Genomic DNA, 24,664 nt, shown 5'->3' with positions numbered 1-24,664 from the left:
GTGTCTTTTTTGGTGTTTTGGTATTTGTTTCAGCCAGTCAAAAAGATCTCAGAATAATGAAATAACGTCTGATGTCGTAAGCTTTGAAGATGCATCAGGGCAGAAAAATAAAGCGAGGATTTCACATTGCTATTAACAGTTGTGTTTAATCGTCCTTAGATTTCGTTGCTCGACAAATCTTTAATGGTGCTATGGAAACTGAAGATGACAGCTCATTATTGTAATGTGCGCATCACACATTATGCCTACATGCATCTTTTGTTTGCCATAAACATGATTTGTTTTTCTGAAAGTTTTGAACGAGGACCAAAATTGGAGAATTCTCAGACTCGTATAAATCAATTTCCTGAGGTACCTCACAATTATGATCCATTAGAAACTGGAATTAAACCATACCTTATTAAATTCTTATTACCTTTTGTGTCTGCAATCTATTTTGAACGTAAAATAGGGGAAACGTATCTTAATGCGATGGGAGCGAACCTTTATGTAGTCAAAGGCAACAGAGACACAAATGTTTGTGAGTCATTGCTGACTGGATTGTGCCGTATGTTTCCTTAATGGCAATGCCTGTAATGCCAGGCCTAATGAATTTCAATGAGGGAATAACTATTTAACAGTATGTAAACCTGGCAGTGCATAGGAATTGAGATTTCAACCATTGACACTCATCTTCTTTTTAGCATTTAGCAATAAAAGAATTTGACGCTTTATCCTTCATCCTTCATCGATAAAAACCTGAAATTTCGATGACAATCTCGTAGATGCCAGTTCTTTCTAAGGAAATGAAGCAGTCCTTGCAAATGACTTCTAGAATCTGCACACACTTCCTGTGTTTCTCATTGGGTATTGACGGCTCGTTTCAGTTTTTTGCTTACATTCTGACAATCACAAGCTGATTTGTTGCGAATGAGAGATAGGGTGTGCTTTGGCATAATCACCCCCTGATAGCCTTGGGTATTTATGATTCATACTTGTATAACTAAATCAGAAGTCTGACATTCAGCAGATACTAGTGCTGGGGCGAGTCGGGCAAAAGTCGGACTCGTACGAGTCTTTTGATTTTTTGACTTTTCGCCGGACTCGAGCCCGGCAAAAAACTCGAGTCCAGACTCACCCCAGCACTAGTAGATGATATGTTTCTTCGGAGACTTAGGAGATTTGAACTGGAGACCTCTATCATGATGGGAAACTGCGCCATGTCTCCTCTAACTAAAAAGGGGAGATTGTGGCACCGGGTTTTGAAGCCAAACCATTTTTCGATTGTTTGCGCTACTTCTTAGACAACTCGGCTTCACTAGATCCAAAAACAAGCCCTACCCTATACTATTAAGATTTTACATGTTATCACTAAAGTTCAGAAAGTCACTTGTTTTTCTGTCGAGCAACAAACATAGAGATTTGTATTCGAGTGGTTGTCGGAACAGAAGTTAAGGTGACGAGGTGCTTCTCTAGGGAAAATTAGTTTTGACAACCCACTGGAATATACGCTCAAAGGTGCTTCTCTAGGGAAAATTAGTTTTGACAACCCACTGGAATATACGCTCAATTGCAATACAAGTTATTTTTCCGGCCTTTAGTTATCACTGGTTTGGGGATTTGTATCGACATGATCGCTAATCACCAATCATCTTTCTTTTCAAAACTCATTGCATTTTAGGTTGATACCGATTTACTTCCACGCTCGAGAATTACTTTATTGACGATAAGTAAGCACGAGCTGATGTTCGGCTGTTGTTGTGAGTATTACATAAATAAATGAAATTTGAAAAATGCATAAACAGTGCTTGATCAAATCGAAAAGAATGTTTGGTGCTTTTGAACTATAGTTTTAGTGGAGTTGGTCTGGGTGTAGTCTGATATTTGGTTTTTACCCTGCGGCCACAATTTGTGGCCTCAAATAACAACAGTATCATTAACTTTCGTAACATTTTTCAGGAATAGTTGTCAAACGCCTAGGATCTTACTTTTTAAGAAGAACATGAACCTGGATACCTGGCAAACAATCATCACACTTAGGAGATTAGGAGGGTCTATGATACATTACTTATCATTAGACGCTGAAAAAAATTCCTTCCGCAAAGCTCGTTGTCAAAAATAGATGAAACTTTTTAAACATGCTCATGAATGCAATATCCATCAAGGTTTCAAATACTATTGTTCTCAATCTTGTTAATGGACTAGAGATGTGTAATGGAGTGGCCGAAATCAATAAACGCCCTGCAACAGAGCCGTTCAAAGTTGGTTGCTTCTCCCTTGCTGAGTATGATGGATTTTTTCAATGGCATTGTAAAACCCAAGCAAATGAATTCCATCTAGTTAATTCATAATATTTCCAAGGGAAATATATCTAAAGATGATAATTATTAGTTCTATGTACTTTCATTATTTCTCCTTATTTTGATTTGGTATTACTTATTCTTTTTGACTACCCGGACACTAAATTATCCTTGATGTGGTTAAATGCTGATCGTCCTTAGGGCATAAATATAGCCAATTACACACACACAACACATGGAATTGCATTAGTTATTCTGCATGGCTTGTAATGGAACAAGTTTCGGAGTATATAAAGAGAGTCGAAACGTTAGGTTGCCATCTGATATCTATAAAATTATTCTTGACTTACGTTTTTGACAAAGAAGTCCGTCGGGGAAGCAGAGTTTTCCTCGGCCGGTGTTTTCATTTCGTCCGCAGTCTGTTGGAAACAATTCATCCCTTCCTGTGGCCACTGGTCTTTGGGTCCCATCGTCTGTGAAACGGCCTCGAGGACGCCCACCAAAAAAGTTAAATCCTCCGCCTCCTCCTCCCCCACCTCCCCCATTGCCGCCCCCGAAGAGCAAATTGGCAATTCCACGGAAAAACTGACTATTCACATTTGCCACCAAAAGGGCAAATAACAAAAAACTTATTGCCAAGCGCATGCTCTCAATGTTTCGAACGTAGAGGATCGACTGACCAATACTGAGATTTTCGACCACCAAGGACAGAGCGACAATGTGTTTCTGTTTCACTATTAAGGCAGCGGATCTACTAATTGCTTTGTGCCACAATTCCACAAGTCTCCGCAACACCCTCCCCCCCCCTTTTGTGCAAGGACCGGAGAATTACGAGTATGTTCACGACTTCACATGTACAAATATTCTCGCTAATTCCATCGACGGCATCTGCCTGAATATGTCCGATTGGTATCAGCAGCCAGAGCCCTCTTGTCGAACCTTATGGTGGCTAAACATTGCTAAAGATCCCGACGATCAGGAAACCATGGCCAGTCCAATGATTTTTGCTACATTAGGCTCGTGAAGGTTACGTCTATGTTGTAGTAACCCATTCCAACTGTTACTTTTTCATTAATTTATTAGTCTTGCTTTTGGCTGTCATGGTACAATTTACATGTCAGAGATATTTGATTTCAGAGAGAATGTCAAAAGAACAAAGAGCAGTTCGTCAATCTTCAGGTTGTTTGAAGCATGGAAGACACGTTAGAAAAAAAATACACGTGGGGATTCCGAGCTCACTGAAATATTACGGGATATTTGCTGAATGATGCCGTTGGTTGTTCTTTTGTTTACGTCACTTTGCATCGTACTCTCAACTCATTTGACTTCATTGAAAGGGATTGTCAAGAACTGTGAATGAACATTAGTTATCCAACTGATGAGGCTGATTCCATTTCAAGTCCGCTGTGCTATCCATCGTCTCATGATCATCTGCGTTAAGATGATCATTAGTCATAGTATAAGCACTCTCTATCAAGAATTACTCACCTCGAGATATTTCCATAGATCTGTCCTCGTGCCTGACCATGCGATTTTGTTTGTGACCAAATTTCTGGCTGTGCACATTGGAATCACCATTGACAATGCGATTACTTGCCTCATCGGGATCTGCTGTGGCTTTAGAGTCGAATTCGTATGCTTCCTCTCCGAAATGAGTGTTGCTTTGAAGTTCCGGTGAGAATTCTGACGCTCCTGACAAAAACTTCGTGTCCGTCTCAGCTGCGTAGTTATCAGGCTCTTTGACAGATTGGGATTGATCAGGGAGGGATTGAAATACTTTGTCTTCAATTGACTCATAAGCATTTTGGCCGTGAGGGGTTTGTTCGTCATTAGGTACAGAGAGGCTACTGTCCTTGTATTCAGGATCATCGTCAAAGGGTTCTTCAGCGCGAGTTAAAGTTAAAGGGTCATTTTCCTCTCCAGCGAGACGGTCTTTCGATTCCAAATAAGGGCTTTGATTTGCGTATTGAGAAGCATTGTCATCGTCATACTTTTTTGAGGATTGCCAGTCAATCAAGTCATTACGCTGATCTTTTTCATGAGACGAAGTATCGTCTCCAATTTGGTTTTCTGTGCGAGTCTTGTCCCATTCCGCATGACTTTCCTCCTCTTTGCTTATTGGTAGATTTGGCGTGAAGTCTTGCTCTTTGGTGTGTTGCTTGGCTGCAAATTCTTGGACCACATCGTTGACTTGGGACACAGATCCACACGTGCCCATGTCACACCTTTGAGTCTCTCTGGCCACGCCCTGACATGTCTCTTTCCCCTTTCGTTCCTCTTTTTTATCATCGCGACAATATCGAATTCGTGCACGTTGACCAGCACCACAGGTGACAGGGCAATTGCTCCACATTTCCCATTGGGACCAACCCTCTTCGAATGATAAAAAAAATGTTACCCTAGCATGTAGCTCAAACAATAATGAGCTAATAGTTCACTCAGTATATTACCTGGTGGACAAAACCCGGAACACGGCTCTGATTCTTCCAGTGCTCCATTACAATCATTGTTGGAACATTGTCGTCCTCTCGATCTTTGGCCTTTTTTTCCACATGGGGCCATGCAGGTTGTCCAAGGAGTCCATTGAGTTGTGTAGCTGCTACTTGCCACCACTGGACAGGGAGAAACGTTCTCGATAGTGCACTGACCTTTAATTGTGTCAATTTCAATGGAAGAAGTGCCACATTTTTTCCCTCGATATTTTCTTTGTTGTAGGATCTTCCTGGACCGAACTTGCTCAAAGTCCGGAAGGTCTTCTCTCAAGTATCCAGATACATCCCCAAAGCAATCCGGACAAGTGGACCAACTTGTCCATTCGGCCCAGATGCAATCCACTGAAGAATAGAATGGTTGCAATGATGATTGTTGTTTCATTAAGAGAATGTACAATTTTCGTACCAGGACAATAGAAGATGGCCTTTCCCTTGTCTGTTTCGGAAAAAGAGCTCATACTCTCGTGAAGGCAAATCCGATTTTCTAGGTCATTTTCAGCACACTTCCGACCTCCAAATGCAGCTTGTTGATGAATATGTCGACCACGAGTTTCAAGTCCTTCTCCAGGGTTGCCACAAGAAACACTACAAGAGCTCCAAGAACCCCACTCTGACCACTCGCAATTCACTATGTGAGAGAATAAAACCTGTCAAAAAATGGATGGTTTTGGGATCAAAACCCAATCCTCACTTGGACAGGGACTCAGATCGGGACAAGGGCCTCTCTCTTCTTGGTCTCCAGGACAAGGATCTCCTCCGAATTGGGGTAATGGGTTGGAGCAGTACCTTTGACGAAGTCGATGGCCTTGTCGTCCACAAAGGACACTACAAGATCCCCAACTTTGCCATGCTGTCCATTGTCCGTTAACTAACACAAATAGAGCATTTTAGTTATTCAGCTTCAGGACAGCTGTTCCTTTTTCTCATACTTGGACAATCATCGAGTTTGCATTCCTCGTTCGCTTCTGACGCTCCACCAAGACAATCCAATCCCGGTTGCATTGGTTTCTTTGTAATAACGTCTTCGCATTTTCTGGACTTCCTTTTCTTCCCTAATCCACACGTGGCACTACAAGCGCTCCACTCAGACCAAGTGGTCCAAAGAGGATCTAGACCAAAAGCAAAAGTGGCTTGGGAATCCTTCACTTCAAAGGACAAGGGCCTAACCTGGACAGGGCTGAAGTTTACAATCTCCAAACTCCTCGTACTCTCTCCTATCCGTTGGGCATGGTTTGCCACCAGAAGTCGGCGGGTTACAACCACGTCTTCGTCTTCGTTGAGCCTGTCCACAAGTCACTGAACAAGTCTCCCACGACATCCATTGCAAGAAATTTGCATCCCCTAATAGGTGCATTGTGGCTGATCTTACGTTAAAAAACCCTACTGTTAACAAATTGAGATTACCTGGACAACTTAATACATTACAAGCATGTTCTTGATATTTCAGATTGGCATGCCGGTCCTTCCCAGATTCATCAAGATCGATCCAATTGCCAAAGCATGTTTCTTTGTTCCCCTTTTTGGAGTTACACACCCGATCCCGGCTTCGGATCCCTCCTCCACAAGTTTTGGTGCAATCAGTCCACTCGTTCCATTCTCCCCATTGAGCGGGTCGCTTCTTGAGGCAACAATACCTCACCTTATAATCCGAACACCTTTTATTGAAAGGCTTGTTGTTCTTGTTTATGCACAAGAATCCATAGCTGGGCGTATTTTTGGTAATGATCTCTCCAGTTTCGTCCCAAGGAATGTCATCCTCTCTCGTTCTTGCGTCAATGTATACGGCATCGAAAATATTGCCCCCACAAACGTGCCTCTTGTATTTTGTGGTCAAGGCTGTAGCTCTATCCTCTGCATCCCACGTATCTGACCTGGGACTCTCTTGACTGACGAATGGCATCCACTCACATTCCTCGTATAAATGTCCAATCTCTGGCATATCTACCTTCCATTGTCCGTTAATCTTGGGATAACATCCATGCAAACATTGACAGCAATGCCTGAAACAGTGAACTTGTTAAAGGACTTTGAAGGCCTGCATCTCAATATTGGGATTGAATAACTTGCCTCATTTTGTAGTCTCGACATTTAACTTGAAGATCAAACCAGTGATTGGGTGGTCCTGGTTTTGACGTTTGGTCCTTGTTCAAGCAAGTCAATCTTTGGGCTTCAAAATCTTTCAATACCTTTTGATCTTTTGGAATTTCTCCACCCTCGATTGTGCGGAACTGAGGTTCACCAACTTGCCTGATTCTAGGACACATGCGAAATCGTCCACTTTTAGGCAAACAATTAATCATGGCCATATTTTGGGTGGTACTCTCCGTGTCGCCATCATAACAAGGCTCATCAATATCAAACCATTCCGTGTACAAACAGCCTTCAAACAGGAATTTAAACAAAGACGAATACAAATGAAAGAAATGTTCATCAAGAAGCTAAAATGACCCAGACTTTGTTCATTCAGGAGATTCTCGCAATCCCCTAACGCAAAGAGGATGGTGACCACATCAGTGTCAGCATAACTGGCCTTCATGGCTTCGCAAATGCTGGTGTAAGTAGTGGCCACTCCCTTGGCGGCAATGCAGACTTTCTCTCGACATCCAACGGATGCTTGACACCGTTCACAAGATCCAGGGTTACTACCCCAATTCCAATCGTGGCCTTTTCCTTCGACTGAAAACAGATAGTTCATTATAAAAATGGTTGAATTTGAAAAATTTGCCATCTTACTAGCATCTGCACAGTCTCCCTTCTGTATGTGAAGGAACCGTCGAATGTGCTCGTTGGCCATCATCCATGTGGCTAAGTTGCACCAGGATCTAAATCTTTTGGGTCTGCCATCCACATTGGCGCATACTGGAGATCCACAGCCATCCACATCTTCCGGATCCAGCCCAGATCTATGTTCCCATCGTTGAACCATGGCGTCCAAGTCTCGTGCTCCTGTTGCTCCATCCCACTTATTGGGTTTCCTTTTTACTTGCACTACCTCCGCCGGGATGTTGATTCCGTTGGGGTCTTTGGCATCTAGGTCTTTGATAATTTCCTCTCGGAATTGCTCATCGGTGAAGGCCTTTAAGATTTCGAGTTGGTTGGCGTCTTTCGATTCGCTTCTTTGGAATGAATCATATTTCTCTGACGAATCTATCCTTTCATCCAAGTTGGTTTCACTTGTTCTGTTCGAATGAACTTGTGCATGAATCACAGCGTATGCCATTGGAAGTTCATCCTTTATTCGAAAACCTGCACCAAAGCACGTGTCAACATGATTGTTATGAGTTAGTGGAAAATGATACAACAGTAATCATTACCTGAATTGTTTGTAATACCTCTTACAGCAAAAATGTTCAAGTGTAGTAAGATATAGAAAAATGCTTGAAGCATTGCGGATTGACATCCAGAGCTCGCAATTTATGAAGATCATTTCTATGTCTCGATGAGAGGGCACATTAATCATAAGTTTTGCTTTTATTCCTTGTCTGAATTATTGTTTCTTTGCAATTTATTAACATAATGGCCTTGGACTAGGCCTGTTGGATCTTTGCCAGCCGTTATGATCTCCTCCACTTGATCACAAGAGCCAGAATCACAGACTCGAGTCTCTCTTTGGACACCCGAGCACGTTTTCTCAGCTTCAGGAATGTCCAGCCGATGGTCATCACGGCACGTTCTTCTCCTCGCTGATTGACCTTTACCGCAGGTTTTTTCACAAGGGGACCATTCATCCCACTCGGACCAACCATCTAAATGTTTTGTTAAAGAATAATTGAACTCGAGCAAGCACAATAGCAATGGCTCAACCTGGTGGACATAAGCTCTCGCAGCTCTCTTCCTCTTCTTCTTTTCCTGGGCACCCTGAATTGGCGCCATTTCCAAAGCATTTCCTTTTTCTTGTTCGTTGACCGGCAGATCCACAAGCAGCTAAACAAGCTGACCATTCAGCCCATGGGCTCCAGAAGAAGGGTGGGCTGGCTGCTGCAGGACAAGGAGGTACGTCTTTATCCGGGACGCAAGGGTTCTCTTCAATTTCAGCGCCATCTTGCATAGTCAAAGTAGTTCCTGAATAAAGAATTATCTTGTATGAACCTCGCAGCGTGCATGAATTAGAATGCAGTTCAACAATACCCTGTAAGGAAGTGCATTGCTTGCCACCATATTTGGCTTCAACCTCTACAAATCTCATTCTTGTCCTTTTTATCAAACCCACAATTTGCTTTTCATTTGGCTTGTAGCATTTCCTGCAAAATCCAGCCCAGGGAGACCATTCCGATAATCGACAGTCCACCGGGCAATGGAAGATACATTGCCTTGGCTGCCCAAGATCCCGCTCTGTCTGGCAAAATTCGCACTGTTCGATCTCGGATTTCAATCCGCAACACTCGTTACCGCCATTTTTAGCTGGTACGGCCTCAAATCTTGCTCTTTCTCGAGTTCCCGCAAATGGTCCATCACCACAAGTAACGCTGCAACCGCCCCATTCACCCCATGCGGAGAAGAGGCAATGCTCTAAAAACAAACTGGCTATTAATGATGTCGGCCAAGTCGGAGTGACTTAAAACTTACGGGGACACTCTGGCAGACCCACACACTCCCCATCTTCGACTCCAGTGCCAGGACATGAACGACCTCCATGCATCGGAAAAGGGTCAGTGCAGTATCGCCTGCGAATCCTGGCCCCTGCTCCACATGCCACATCGCACTCCCCCCAATTTTGCCATTCTGTCCAACCTCCATCAACTTGAGTGGGATTTCAATGATATGCATCTGGAGTCATATGGGACTACAAGAAGGATTACCTGGGCAATACCCAACATCACAGGCGTCATCGTGGATGCTTGGACCAAGGCATAGAGCAGCGTCATTGTCCAGAGGAGCGTTTCCGGCTGCAATGTTGACACAAGCTCTTCGTCGGGTTTTACATCCTACTCCACAAGAAACGGAGCATTCGCCCCAACCACCCCATTTTGTCCATTGAGGGTCTTTAAAGAAAAATGTTTGAAATTATATTCAAATGGTAAATGAAACAATAAGAAAAGCATTTACTAAGACAAGGTGACTCGTGACATTTTTGTTCCTCGGAATACCGGCTGTCTCCAGCGACGGGACATTCTTTTCCTCCTCCTCTAGGAGGAAAGCATCCACGATGTCTTCGACGGATTCCATGTCCACAGGTTACGGTACAATCTGACCAAGCTTGCCATTCCATCCATTGAAGATCACCTGGAGACAATGCATTTCAGAATGATGGTAATTCAATCAAGAATTTCAAAAACGAACAATTATGTCAAGATCAATTCAGTAAATTGCTAATATTTGTCAAACATTGCAGCGTCCAATTTCAAGGCAAGGCTTTTCAACACCCTCTTCGATGCACTATCAAATGAAAAATTTAAAACCTTCACTTTAAGCATCATACTATCATCTTCAAAGCTCTTGGGATGAAGCAAAAACGGATAGAAATTTCACTACAAACAAAGATAGGTCAGAATACCAAAGGTTACATGGAACGACTCTCGAATTGCCTAATAAGCTCTCAACCTAAAAAGTGTTTGCTTGCATTTAAAAACTTACGAGGACATGGCACTTCATTGCACGAGATTTCCATTTCACGAAACCTTTTTTCCCCATGTGGACCATCATTGANTTTGCTTGCATTTAAAAACTTACGAGGACATGGCACTTCATTGCACGAGATTTCCATTTCACGAAACCTTTTTTCCCCATGTGGACCATCATTGAAGCAACCTTGCTTTTTGCCTTCCTTCAAGATGCAGACTCTGTCCCGTTTCTTTGTTCCACCCCCGCAGGTTTGCGAACATTCGGTCCATTCGCTCCATTTCCCCCATTGAGCTGGTCTCTCTTTCTTGCAACAAAATCGCACTTTGTAGTCACTGCATCGTTTACCAATCACCTCGTTATTCTTGTTGTCACAGTAGAATCCATATCTGAAAAGGGATCTCGTTCAGTCTTTGTGGATCTAAATTCCTCAAAGAGCATTTGCCATTACGTCGGTGTAACTTTCGTGATGAGTTCACCGGTCTCATGCCAAGGAGTGTCGTCTTTGATCGTTCTAGCATCAATGAATTGCGGAGCCAGGTTTGAGCCTTTGCATGTGGATTTCTTCATGAATTTGGCGTTTTTCGACCGAGATTCCACATCTCCCAAACCTCGACCGTTACTCACACTCATAAAGTTCAACCAGTCGCAAGTGTCGAATAGGGTTTGACCCACAGGTGGATCCACAATCACGTCCTCTTTGGGGATCTTCGGGAGGGACACAGCCTCGCCCCAAAGATTTCGACAACAATATCTAGATCAGATATAAAAAATTGCAATTAAAAGTCACGTGATGCTTAAACAAATATGGGCATTGAAGGTTGCTCTAAAGATGTAAGGAAATATTCCATGATTGACAACCCAATTTTGTTCATGTTTTGTCTTGGCACATTCCTATGATATTTTTCAGACGTATTTTTCTTGGTTTGACTGAATTTCTGTTGTTGAAATATTTGGAACATAAAAATACTTATAAAAATTATCAAAAGTACACTTAGTTACTCATTCGCTTGAAATCTGACGGCAATTCATACAAGAGGTAATCTTATAAATTTTGGTATTTCTTGAAAACTTTGTTGAAACCGATTAAAAACTGCTTCTTTGAGGTTTCATTGATTTTTGTGAAAAATTTGCAATGATTGTTGAACTCAATGTGCTTTCCTTGATTGGGAAGTATTTTCTGGAAAGTTTGTATTTTTGGAGGGTTTTGAGTAAGGTTATACATTATTTTGAACTATTTTTACATTATGCAAGAGAAAAAAAATATCTTTTACGGTTGTGTTATTTAAAATCTGTATCAATTCGTCGGGAATTTAAATTAAGATTTAACCAAAGTTGTTTCTTATGATTTTCAACAAATATGCCCAGATGTGTTTGGGTATTCCTCTCGAAACTTGATAAGACTGTTTGACTATTGTGTGGCCTTGGCATCGTTGAACCAAAAAGAGAATCAATCCTATCACAAGTACCTCATTTTAAAATCCCGACAAGTCACTTCTTTATCGACCCAATAATGAGGAGGCTTGGGTTTGACTTTGTTATGCTCATTGTAGCACACCACTTTGTCTTTGTCCTTGGAGAATATCAATCCTTCGACCTGTTCATATCCATCTAAGGTTTGAAATTGAGCTGGATATTCGATATTTTGCGCTGCACAAGATCGATGACGTCCCTGAAAATACTTCATTTACAATATATTGAACCAAACTGAAAATAATGACTCCATTTTACATGTTTTCCTAGGCAGCTCAAAAAAATGTTTGAATAATAAACTGATTCCACATCCGCCTTACGACAAGGTTCATCAAAGTCAAACCATTCAGTGAATAAGCAAGCTGAAAATGTAATACTCATAATGATAAAAAAAGAATCAAATCCCATTTGTTCCAAAATGTACCTGAATAGAGATCTCTGCATGTCCCCAATCCGATGCCAATAAGGGTTTGTTGGGTCTTGCCCTTCAAATATTGGACTGCAGCGCACGTACTCGCAAAGGATTTAGCATGCCCGTTGTCATTGAGGCAAATGGGCGTGTTGCAGCCTTCGTGGGAACCGCATTGACATTGTTCCACGATCTCTTCAGCCCAATCGCGATCCAATCCAACGCTCTCAACTGTAAAATATGGTCTTGTATGGAAAACCTAAATGCGTGTCAACCCTTGCTTCAATCAAGGTGTGTCCTTACTCGCATCCTCACAGCCACCTTTCTGAACTTCAATGACTCTACGGACATGACCTTCTTGCTGCATCCATCCTGTGAAGTTGCATAACGATTGGAAGCGCATTGGTTTCATGTCGACCATGGCACATACGGGAAAACCACACCCTAATGGTTCATTAGGATCCAATCGTTCTTGATGGGGCCACCGCTTCACGGTTGCTCCCAAGCGCCTGAAAGAAATGCGGTCGAGACATTGATATATTCCTCAAAGAGCTCCGGAACTTCCCACCTGGTCTGTCCGTGCGATCGAAATCTGAAGTTTTTCACACGCTCCTTAATTTTGATCACTGTAACGTCCAGAGTATAGTCTTCCATTCCATCCTGGATTCTCGTCGGAAAATCTTGGATCTGACCTAAAGAACCTTGTTGTCGAGGTCGCCCAAGGACAGATTCAATGGCAGATTCGATTTTGTTGGTGTGGTTCAGTTTGGAAGCTGGAACATGCGAGCCCTCGCGTTGAATTTAGCATTTAGGATGATTTGATCTTAGTTTCAAATCAACAAAAGCAAAGAATGACCTTTAAAATTGAAATGAAATTGAACCATGACTAAGGGCACAAACTAGAGGTAAGAGGATTACAAATTCAGGGAATGATTAAATCCATATTTGACATTTTATATCGAAAATGATCCATTCCAATTATCAATGTAGGTTTTCAGATTTAGCTTAATGCTGTATTCATATAGGTGTAAACCCATTTCTCTCAGTGTTTGCTTCCCTCTCGTCTCCCTGAATAAATGAGTCTCATCGAATAACTACACTAAACTATTCGTTTTTCTTTTATGCTCTAAACGTATTAAACTTATGAGCATTTTTAAGAAAAAATCGTGAGCCTAGAAACGGACGTTGTTTCGTTTAGATTTTTGCTAATTCTTTTTTTTTGATCTAGTGCCTCGTTAAGGCAAGACAGGAACAGGGCAACACACCAAGTGAGTCGCCGTAGGATTTTACGGAAGTCGATCTAGAATGACAGGAGTATCACTCAGTTATCAAAAATGCTACCTGCTGCTCATTTATCTTCAATTCAATAAACATCAATCTCAAAAAAACAAAAGGTGGTCGTGGTAAATAATTTTGTTCGGATTTGTTTCTTCTGACGTACATAGGTTTCTTTACATTGCTGGTTGCTTTTAATTGATAGTGATGACAATTTATCTAAACTTATATCACATTAAAACCAAGTGGATCAATCTTTCAAGTCTGCAGGTAACTGGGTGTACAGTATATCAACAGATCCTACTAAGCCTTGTGGAAATATGAAAGATCAACAACCATGATATCAGTGTCCCCCTAAGAGTGTATTGGCAATAAAACTAACAAGTTCATATTTGACTTTTACCAACATTAGTTTCATGGACAGGCAATCCTTCTTCATAGTCAAAGTCAATGTTCCAATCCAGAGAATCCTCACCCTCATCCCCAAGTTGCCGTTCTGTAGGATTGGTCCCGACCGCGTTGTTGAAGGTCTCTCCATTGGTTGGAACATCCTTGAAGACTACTTTGTTTTGGTTTGAATTAGTTCAAAGAGCCTCGTCCTTGAATTAGTGATTTACCTTGGTCCAACATTTCGTCCTCTTGATAATCGTTTCCAATATCCTTGTTTACATATTCCTCTCTTGAGACCTGATTTAAAAAAAAATGGCCATTTTGAGGTTCTTGGCGAAAATGGGTTGATTGGTCATTCGTTACCAAAGCGTTAGATATGATGATGAACAATTAAACAGATTTTGCATGTGATAGACAATGTTGCTAATAATCTGAACCGGAAAAATTCATATATTTTATCTGCTATTTACAAAGTGCTTTTATAATCATGTCTTGCTTCATATTCATTGGAACACAAAAAACACTTACTTCATCAAAATACCAATCGTCGAGAGATCCGTTCTTGTAACGTTTCACTGGCGAAGCTTGAGGAAGATCCATGTTTCTGAACAGATTTCGATCAGGAATGGATAGCAATCCGTCTCCGGAGTTTTCCGGGTAAAAATCTATTGTCAAGTACACACCGTTACTTTGTACAAAGAAAAACTACAATTTTTGTTCCGAGATTCTTACCTGCCCTATACGAAGAGATTGGATAGATATTCAATCCAAAAACAATGAATATTAAGAGAGCCTTGAAATGATGTTTCATTTTTCTCAAATCAAACTCCAAAGTCATCACTCATTCAACGTAAATGAGACATTAGATCGACCTGGGTCATATGTCAGAAAGCACAAACGGACTTACAAAATAACTTTTATTGATGCACTCTCGTAACAGACTGCACTTGGATTTCATTGGACTAGGACAATAACAGAAAACGAAAAGACACAGATTGAAATTCTATTTAGTTTCATGAAACTTTGGAGATCTTTGTTGAATGAAGAATTTTTGAATGATCTCGTGCTTTGGCGAACAATTTTCATTGGATGAATCCGGATATTGTTTAGGTGGACTTGGCTTCAGCCAACTTTTTCCTCTCTTCGACGTCCACTCCGCCCAAATTCAAACAAGCCAAATACCCCTGAAATACAAGAAACCATCCCATTCAAGATCACTCTTGAACCATTAAAATCCATGTAAATGCTCACTTGAAGCATGGCTATGCCCGATTTGGCCACGGCAATGGGGAAGCAAGCCACGGCAGTGATGTAGAACAAGTAGAAGGGTCCGTTAGTGAAATGCAGAAGATACAGTGAGGCGTAAAAGATCTCGTTGCCCGCACACATGCCAAACAGAACGGGTCGGGACGTGTAGTAGATGTGCATGATCGGGTTGCCATCTGCGCTCACAAACTTGTGGCTGGTTGCGCCCTGCAATCATTTTTGGGGCAGAAAATACGTAGTTAATACGTATCTAGAGATGATTGTCAGGCATGTCAACTGACCTGAAGGAGACTGGCGTGCAAATGAATCCAATGGCAGCTCACGTCGATGATCATGGACAGTTGGAAAAAGAAGGTCCACGCCGGGTAGAAAGTGCAAAGGGTAGCCAATAAAGCCATTGTAGCACATCGATCCGTGAGCATGTCCAACATGGCGCCAAATTTGGTACTTTGATTGAACATGCGAGCCGCATGCCCGTCAAAGGCATCCAACAACCCCGACAAAATATAACACCTAACGAAGCTCGAAAGATGAAAAAAAAGACCTTGCAATACGAGTTAAGGACTTCTTTCAGCTTACCAAGCGGATATGACATGGTTGGTGGGCATGAACCAGAACGAGATGATGGCCAGGATGACCCGCCCATAGCCAATCAAATTGGGCACAAACATGAAGATGTTTTCGCGGTCCGCTTTGGCGGTCTCGGAGGGAGAATCCATCTTGGACGTGTCACTCATTGTTGTGCACTGTTCAAAATCGGATCGCTAGAGGATTAAGAAATGAATAAGGCTTCCTTCCGAAGGACTTTGAGGTAACTTGACCGGGGATGGATTTGGGATTGGGAAGGAGGCTCGTGACAAAATATCCATTGATTCTTGAGCACAACATAATGCCATGGGTTCTGATTGTCGAACTTGTATTCGGGAATAGACCATGAGCGGTTTAACTCGGGGTTTTTATGTCGGCCTTATAATCACTCAATGAATTGCGAATTACATTACCTCTAGTGGCTTTTTCAAAGAATGCAAAAACGTTCAACCTTGATAAGTCGAAGAATCATATATTACATGAAAATATTTGTGCCCCATGACGGGGTCTCTTATTAACCCTAAATTAATTATCGTCGTTTTCTTTGATAAAGCAATCGATTCACAATGAAGAGTCGTTACTCTTCACCGAAATAGTATTTATATTCGTAATGAAAAAACATACAACTTCCAAATGGATACTATAAACATAAGTTTAATTATATACTATTTATCCCGACTTTTACTAATCTTGAATAAATGCAGAGGGTTTGACATTTTTGAATTTAAGTCTAGTTATATTCACCCATACTTTTTGCTTGGTATCAATCCTCCCAGGGACAACACCTAAGTGAGTTTGCTTGAGAATCTTTGATAACAGGAATTGATAACAATGTAGGAGCGGCCCCAGAACAATGAATGCCACTCAATCTCACCTAAACTATTGACTCAAATGCAAGCCAAAAATCAAATTGACAAGGCCAAAATGAACCAAATTTCTGGAGCTTACTTGTGACTGTACGTATGTTGAAAGAACAATGTTGTCCCAATTGCGTGATAAGGAAGGACTCTGTGGCTTGCAATGTAAGGCCAAGCACCTCACTACTTCTACTCTTAGCCTAGCCTTTGGTGAGGTATCTGTAATACCGTATGACTGGAAACACCGTTTCCAGATGAACACTGCCGTTAGAGGCCAAATTCGAGCTCAAAAGTAGTCATTTGGAGGCCACGGTCAGGCCTATTTTGCCCTTGCATCTTCTGATTTGTGCAAAATGATTTGTCTATGGTTCACGAGGGATATTCTGGTTTGAAATCAAAGCCTCAAAATATGTTCAAGATTCCAAAAAGGCATAAATGTTGATGAAATGTCAGAGGCCATCCATCTTCCCGTGGTCATTGAGATTCAAAATTTAGCCACTTTTCAAAATTTTGGCCTCTGTAAGGACCTCCTGGCAACGCTACCAATTGGAAAGACAGAATGAGAGAGCGGGAGGAGAGGACGATGTGCTCTGTCAGAGCGAAGATGTGCTCTGGCAGCTTTGCCAAATAGAACTCAAAATAGTCAGATCAGACAATATTCTATCATGTTTGCAAAGCTTGTGGTGAATGACAATAGTCAAAAATAACGTCATTTACTTATCATTTACTGAACATTCATTATCAATGATCAAAGTCTGATAAGTCATAGTTTGAAGGTGAAAAGTATTAACTATCGGGAGCTTTTTTGGCCTACCTGATGATTGAGTTTAGAAGATCATGACGTCATTCATCCGTCTGTGGAGAAATCGGTCAAATTTTGATGGAATGGAATGTCTTTCGATAGATTGTCGATATAGATTCATGCCTTGTGTGTGGAAATGAGTTTCAGTGTAGGGAACCAAGTCATGTAAGGTCAGCCTATTGGCAATTTTGCTCCACTCGTACAACTTTTCCCGCCCTCAAGCATGAAATGGGCTGTTTGGGCTTTGTTATCGAAACCAAGGGTGACGGTGAGACCGTGAAAGAAAAATTGCAAAAATGATTGTTAATGATTAACATCATTGTCACCTTGCATTTTGTGCCTTTCTGTATCTTAATAAATACATATTTGGTTTTTCTGACTCTCTGTAAAACTCAGGACGCCTAAATATTACAATCAGAAACTAAGATTGGAAAATGAAGAAGCTATGTTTTTGTATCCTATCCCATGTGCTGGTTAGCAGTTGAACAGTTGAACTACCTCATCTGCGGGATCAGATCATGTGTGATTCGAACCTGGCAGTATCAATGCACTTTCGATCCAAGTTTCACCCACATCCCAGTGTAAACGTGCTCGTTCCGGACGGTCTCCGAGTCTCTTCAGATTCTTGCGCAGTCACCCACGTTGTTCGTCTCCTGGATTTTGTCTGTTAATGTTATGAATGATGATTTGAGCGGTGACACGACGGTCACGACTCTCCTCCTATCCTCCTCCATCCCAATTCTTTCGTTTCGCCATCCAGGATGAATGCCGCTAACACGCCTGCGTCCTCGTTGGCTTCATCCACCGCCTCCATGTCGATTAATCCCTCAAATCCGCCGGCCCAAGGGGTGCATGCCTTGATCGTGCGTCTCTTGGGACCCAAATTCGGCTGTGACGAGGACCTGGTCTCTTCCCATTATCAATCCGCCTTGGCCTTGCTCTCATCATCAGCTTCGACCTCTAACCACGTTCAATCCGAACTGGCCATTGTCGAAAACTTGCAGAAAAAGTTGGTGAGATCCTATGGAACACTGAACACATTTTTGCTTGATTGTTAAGATTGGGCTGGATTAATGAGTATGATGATCAATGTTTTACCTTTAAAGACAGGTTGGGACAAGTCAATGTCGGAGAGTAAAACTTGCAATGAAAGCCCGCACATGTCATTGCCATTGATGATTGATTGGTTATCTATCCATAATCAAAACGTAACTAAGGACATGTTGACATTTCAACATCAAACCTGGAAAGCCCCCCCCCCCAATGACCACCATATGCTAGAATTCCTTATTTTAGATCTGATTTCTTTTTAGATTATGAAATCTTCAAAAGCAAGTTTCTTTTTGCAGATCAGGGAAGATCGTGCCCAAGATGTGGCTAAGTTTAAGGACTTATATGTTCGGCTTCAAAGATTGCCCGTGCTTCAGAATCGGAGTGAGATTCTCCAGTTGTTTTACCACTTGAGTGAGAAACCGGGGACGGACAAGCATCGGAAGGTAGCTCCTTTTCATGCCAAAGTGGGCGGTACCCAACGATCTACGCCGCAGTTTGCGGCCAACGGGGAGAGTGGTGGTTTGTCGATGTTGGCCAATAGCGAGGCCCCTTCGTCGTATTTGTCCTCAATTCATGAGATTCGTTCGCATCTGGGGCCGGGCTACCATCCACCTTTACCGCCAAAGCCCAAATCACCCATTCAGCATCTGATCCAGGCCAAGAGCTCCCAATCTCCGCCCAAGAAAGAGGTCAAAGGATCCGAAAAGGCGTTGTTGAGAGAGTTGATCTACTCGTTTCAAGGGATCGAAGGCACAATGTTAAAAGTAAACCACCAAACCGGACGTTTCAATCTATCCGAGGTTTATCGACAGAATTTCTCACCGTCCGTGGTTCAAATCTCGCTCAGGTTGGCCGAATTGGGTTGGCTTTTCAGCCAAGTGAATGAATTTTGTGAGCGCATGGCCGAAGAACGAGATATTGGGCTTACCGCCCAAAGTTTTGTAACTGCCTTGAAGAACGAGCTGTCCGAATTCTATCGACTCTTGTCCACGTTGGAAGGCCAACTGCAGGATTCTGTGTCGGCATTGAGTCTTCAACATCTTATGGTGTGGACTTTGGAGCCCATGAACCGAATGAAACTCCTGGTTTCGATCGTGGAAACATGTCAAGGTCTAAGAGGAGGTGCTCTAATCTCAACCATTTACTCTTACCTGCATCACGGAGACCCGGCGAGTTCCGAAACCGTTCACGCCCTTCTGTGCACGGTTTGCAAACCCATGTATTTGATGCTGTTGAGGTGGATCTCGGATGGAACCCTGGAGGACCCTTTCAACGAGTTCTTCATTGCCTCGGATTCCAAAATACACGGGGATCTCCTCTGGCTCGATAAGTATAGCATCCGACACTCGATGATACCCAAGTTCTTGAGTCTGGCTTGGGTGAAGAAGATCTTAGCCACGGGCAAGAACATTAATTACCTGCATGAAGTGTGCAAAGACACCACACCCATTTCCGGGAGAGATATCGTTAAGGACAATTTGAACAAAACCTCGCCAGAGAGCATATTTGCGAGTGCTCAAAGTGATAGTTTGCTTCATTCTACCATTCAAAGAGCTTATCGCGATACATCGTCCCATGTTTTGAGTGTTCTATTCACGCGCTACAAGTTGTTAGATCATATGTCTGCCATGCGGAAGTATCTTCTTTTGGGCCAAGGCGATATCATTCGATACCTATTGGAACTCTTGGAGGAAGAACTCTGCCAATCAGCGTCCACATTGTTCCCCCACACTTTGGCGGGAATTCTGGAGACAGCGATTCGATCCACCAACGCTCAGTTCGAGGACCCGGAGATCCTGGAGCGATTGGATGTCCGGCTCCTCGATACTCAACCCGGTGACATCGGGTGGGACGTGTTCTCTTTGGACTATAAGGTGGCTGGCCCCATAGGAACGGTATTTGGCCCGAAGGTCATGAATCAATACCTCATGCTGTTCAATGCTCTGTGGCGTGCCAAGCGTATCGAATGGCTCCTCTCGTGCGTTTGGCGAGATCAGACCGTTCTGGCCAAGATGACCAAGACCGTGCCCGAGTTGCGACCCTTGCTCCACATAGCAAATCTCCTCTGCTCCGAGATGATCCATTTCATTCATCAGCTCGCTTATTACATCACTTTCGAGGTCATGGAATGTTCTTGGGACATACTAATCAAACAACTCAAAAAGGCAGAGAGCTTGGACGAGGTGATCGAGGCTCATGAAGAGTTTCTGCAGACTTTGCTAAGACAAGCCCTTCTAGACGAGGAGTCCAATGAGCTACTCACCCAACTACGAGCCATTTATGACAGAATTCTCGAGTTCCAATCCATTCAGAATAAAATGCAAACTGCTGCCATTGCCGAAGCCGAGTGCCGTCGTGCGGATGAGGCCCAACTGCGGCGGAATGAGCGGGCCGGTCACTACGGGTTGACGAGTGCAGACGAGCAAATGCAAAAATCCCGGAAGAGGGAGTTTGTCAAGGTGACATTGCCGCATCTCAAATCGCAACTCAAGATCGTGAGCCAGTCCTATCAGGATATGGTCAGAACCTTCCTTTTACAGTTAACCCGCAGTCAGAATCAGGCCTTGCAGTTCTTGAGCTTCCGGTTGGACTTCAATCAACATTACAAACGAGCGGATGCCAGATTGGGGACGCCCCTAACATTCCAGCACATGCGAGAGAGCAGTCTCCTTCTCACGGGCTCGTTTGAAATTTAATTATTGACAACATTTATTTTCATCACGTAAAAATAAAAAGAGAAGGTCCCTGAAAATGAAGGTTACTGAGCACTTCTTTATGTTGATGGGTTTCACCGAGAACTTTGAAACCACAGCACCTTGGAACTACTGGACACCGGTCTGTAAAAATGCCATTCCATGACTTCGGAAGTGTCTTCGAAGTTCGACAGGGCTTGCGAAGGCCTTGGAGCACACTTGACAAACATTCTGTCTGGGTTTTAGGGCAGGCTCATTTTGGACTATATCACTCGGCCCATCGTCGGCATATTCCAAAGGTTCGCAATAATCCTCTGGGTCGGGTCGCTTGATCCTATGTAGGAGAAACAAATGCTTTCTCCACGCTGGTTCAGAAGCAAAGCACATCCCACACTGTTTGCATTGAAAATAGTCCCCAATATCGACATTGGACGGGCGATGAATCCGAATATGGGATACAAAGCTGTCCTCAAATTCGGAATCAAAATCACACAAAGCACACTTGAACTTGGACATGTTAGTGTGGTTTCCCACATTCGACGTACTATTCTTCGTGTCTGACACTGACGACCCAACGGCCAATGCTTTTTTGCTCAGACGATTGATGGCCATCAGATTTCTCGAGGATGGCATATCCAGCCCTAAACTCTCTACAAATGGCTTGATTTCACTCTTCTTAGCTATCTTACTCTTGATTTTCTTCTTCAAGAGAAAAGCGGGACTTCTCTTGTCCTTGATGGATACTAATGGTTTTGGTGATTCAAGGGCTTCACTCTTCACCTCAACAGCTGGTAGAAGAATTTGCTTGGGGCATTCAATTTCGGGCTCTGCCACAGGAGCTTGTGGTTCCAGTGGTTCCGGATTGGAAAGTCGAGGAGATTCTAAATTAGCTGCCACGGCAGAACGAGTCTTCCGACGCTTTGGCTCTGGAGGCTCTTCATCGGGTTCAGAATGAACAGAGGACACCCTTCGTTCGACCATTGGAGAAAGCAAAGATGGTGGAGGAATTGCGGTCAGTTCTAGGTTTGAGCCTTCGAGATCCAAATGAGTCCCTAGATGCCCTTTGAGTGTGACTAATGTCTCGTGGCATTGTGCACAGCCTTTGGGACAGATTTCTTGGAGGATTCTCCAACACTCCTCCAATTTGAGCTTCTTCTCGGTCAGTTTAGCATCTTTTGGCGGTGGGAACAATTTGGAACGACACCAGTTTTCGTTCTCTTTGAACTGTTGCATCTGACACCATTGAGCGTTGTGCTCATCTAAGGCTGGGCCGTCTTCAAAGAATTCGCAGCAGGAAGGGCACTGGAACACAAAATCCTTGAACCAATCTCGGCTCAAGGTCTCCATTTTTCGTTCAAGAGCGTCGATGGACATGAAAATGTTGTTTTTCCGCAAGAAATTGGCTTTGTAAAGGATCGAGAAATCCGCTTGATGATTTGTACTGGCCCCATGAACTTCATCTCGATGTTTGTAAATGGCATCTTTCGAATCAAATGCTTTGGAGCAACTGGTGCACTTGTAATACAGCTTGATATGATGATCAATCACGTGTCCTACGAGATTTTGGGCCTTGATCAAGGCCTCAGAGGGTCCAACGCCCTTTTGGACGCAGAGCTTGCACTCAAAAGTCCACACTTTGTATTCATGAAGACAAGATTTTTGCACATGGTGTTGAAAGGTGTTCCACGTTTGAAAATCAGTTCCACACTCTGGACAAGAATACGGTTTCTCACGGCGATGAATCCGCTCGTGAGCGGAAAGTGAGCATTGGTTGGGTAACACTTGAGAACATTCTCCACATTCTTTGAAGAAATTGACGTTTCCCAGCAGAAAATGAGCTTGAAGTTGGTTCTTTTCGATGGACAGTCTGCACTCTGAACACTGATCCATGTTCGGGTCGTTCCGGAAGGTCTCTCTATAGACATTGTCCAACTCTGATGAGCAATTATCGTCAAAAAAACCCACTTGTAGCTCTTTCGATCCCAATGGGACAATATTCACGCCTTCAGAGGCCACCACAGACACGCCATCATTCTCCAAATGACTCATCACGTGCATCTTCAAATGACAATGATTATTGAAAGACAGCCTCTTTTGACACAACTGACAATTGAAACTGATGCCAATGCTCTTTCTGTAGACATGCTGGAAGAACGTGTGAGGAAGTAGGAATCTGTCTTTGCAACCAGGGCAACAGAGCTGCTCCACATCCTTGGCACTCAAAGTGGCAATGAGTCGTTGTGACGTTCCCTTTGGAACACACGGAATATAAGTAGGCAATGGACTCTTGAACAATTGCTCATGGATTTGGCGCTCTTGTGTGGATTGAGGGAATTTGATCACTTTCCGCCAGTTTTGAATGGGCTTCACTTGCACCCCACGCTTCTTTTGGAAATCCACATTCTGCAATGGTTTTGCCACCTTTTTAGACTTTGACTGTCGATTGCCCGTTTTCTTTAATTTCAATGGTTTCTTCTTCTCTGGTTGAGTATCTTTAATAAATTGGGCGATCACCTCTACATTCTCGTTGTTCAATTTTGATGGACCTGTGTCATGGTCGGGTATGATGCTGGCTACTTCCTTACAAAGACCGGTTCGTTCCAGGTCAGAGGCTTGACTGTGTTTTGTAACAAGTTCATTTTGATTTTGTTCATTCCTCACTTTTGCTTTTGTCACATCACCCAGTTCTACGGGAACATGCGATGATTCAGATTGACACTCCATTTCTTGCTCTGGGACCGATTCTTTAGCCATGGGAACATCCTGATCTCCAAATGTCTCTTCTGGGGTGTCGCTTGGACCGGCATCTAACTTCCAATCCTCACTCATATCGTGCTCAGTGGCTCTTGGATCGATATCTAATATCAAGGGCTGCTCAATCTTGTTCTCAAGCGTGGGTCTAAATTCGGAGTCTTGGGCTGGTAATTCATCGGTCCCATTGTCCTCATCCTCCAGAGAGGCGATGACATTGGCCACCACTTTGCTCTGGATTTGGTCGTCATCCTCTGGTTCGCCCGATTTGCGCTCTGGATCCATCTTAGAAGGACGGGACACGTCATCCAAGGTATGGATCAATTTCATCAATTCAGGGAACGTCTTCTCAGGTTGTTGGAGATTGGGAGTCTTGGGCGGCGTGATTTTTCCCAAGTCATCACCCTCCCTGGTCGGTTCCATTTCTTGAGCCAGCTAGAAGGGGATCACCACAGAGACTTGGACGGGCATTTCAAGATCCGAAGGAGTCCGATTTGCAATTTGCCAATCTTGACTTGATCACACAGAGAGAAAGTCTGCACTCCGCATCCTTTGAAAGCCATGAGAAAACAAACTTAAAGCCATTAAGGGAAATATTGTCTCATGATCCAGTGCTAAATAGATGACAATCACGTAAAATGGCAATGAAGAACGTATCTAGGTAGGAAGGAAGGCGGAAACAAATATGATTTGAAGTCAAGCTTATTTCTCATGGTGTACATGTTTTGTGAAAAGTGAAGTCTACGTCGCACAGAACAGAGAGGAGAACACATTTCA

General features: G+C 43.0%; 4 protein-coding genes across 6 annotated transcripts; 1 reads left to right on the top strand and 3 right to left on the bottom strand.

Annotated features, from left to right (window-relative positions):
• Positions 1–3,339: 3,339 nt before the first annotated feature.
• Positions 3,340–14,741, bottom strand: LOC131886532 (uncharacterized). Its single transcript, XM_059234932.1, has 26 exons — positions 14,610–14,741; positions 14,406–14,542; positions 14,105–14,174; positions 13,891–14,046; positions 12,781–12,985; positions 12,516–12,721; positions 12,228–12,443; positions 12,062–12,165; positions 11,800–12,002; positions 10,782–11,084; positions 10,442–10,719; positions 9,818–9,994; positions 9,571–9,753; positions 9,338–9,511; positions 8,900–9,280; positions 8,576–8,833; positions 8,245–8,517; positions 7,226–8,017; positions 6,839–7,151; positions 5,939–6,771; positions 5,701–5,880; positions 5,463–5,639; positions 5,178–5,399; positions 4,730–5,113; positions 3,768–4,652; positions 3,340–3,710 (listed from the first exon to the last, which is right to left on the bottom strand). Exons 1-26 carry the CDS (start codon positions 14,713–14,715, stop codon positions 3,643–3,645), a joined length of 7,284 nt encoding a protein of 2,427 aa, XP_059090915.1. The 5' UTR covers positions 14,716–14,741; the 3' UTR covers positions 3,340–3,642.
• A 39-nt stretch (positions 14,742–14,780) lies between these two features.
• On the bottom strand, positions 14,781–16,825 carry LOC131879982 (CDP-diacylglycerol--inositol 3-phosphatidyltransferase-like). Of its 3 annotated transcripts, none has more exons than XM_059226484.1 (5): positions 16,680–16,825; positions 15,723–15,907; positions 15,425–15,656; positions 15,129–15,350; positions 14,781–15,061 (listed from the first exon to the last, which is right to left on the bottom strand). In XM_059226484.1, exons 2-5 carry the CDS (start codon positions 15,878–15,880, stop codon positions 14,984–14,986), a joined length of 690 nt encoding a protein of 229 aa, XP_059082467.1. In that variant the 5' UTR covers positions 15,881–15,907; positions 16,680–16,825; the 3' UTR covers positions 14,781–14,983. The 3 variants fall into 3 exon arrangements, with proteins under 3 accessions (XP_059082467.1, XP_059082459.1, XP_059082477.1); XM_059226476.1 differs by having other exon boundaries at positions 16,606–16,761; XM_059226494.1 differs by lacking the exon at positions 16,680–16,825 and adding an exon at positions 16,482–16,616.
• Positions 16,826–17,891: 1,066 nt separating this feature from the next.
• Positions 17,892–21,210, top strand: LOC131879913 (gamma-tubulin complex component 3 homolog). Its single transcript, XM_059226409.1, has 2 exons — positions 17,892–18,403; positions 18,740–21,210. The coding sequence occupies exons 1-2, from the start codon at positions 18,152–18,154 to the stop codon at positions 21,137–21,139; spliced, it is 2,652 nt and encodes an 883-aa protein (XP_059082392.1). The 5' UTR covers positions 17,892–18,151; the 3' UTR covers positions 21,140–21,210.
• Positions 21,135–24,421, bottom strand: LOC131879904 (zinc finger protein 687a-like). The gene has a single exon (XM_059226398.1). It carries the CDS (start codon positions 24,308–24,310, stop codon positions 21,266–21,268), a length of 3,045 nt encoding a protein of 1,014 aa, XP_059082381.1. The 5' UTR covers positions 24,311–24,421; the 3' UTR covers positions 21,135–21,265.
• Between the last annotated feature and the right edge of the window lie 243 nt (positions 24,422–24,664).

The sequence above is a fragment of the Tigriopus californicus genome, chromosome 1 (genome assembly GCF_007210705.1).
Source record: "Tigriopus californicus strain San Diego chromosome 1, Tcal_SD_v2.1, whole genome shotgun sequence".
Lineage (NCBI taxonomy): Eukaryota > Metazoa > Arthropoda > Copepoda > Harpacticoida > Harpacticidae > Tigriopus > Tigriopus californicus.
Note: the sequence above shows the minus strand (reverse complement) of the source record. Positions and strands in the feature narration are given on the sequence as shown.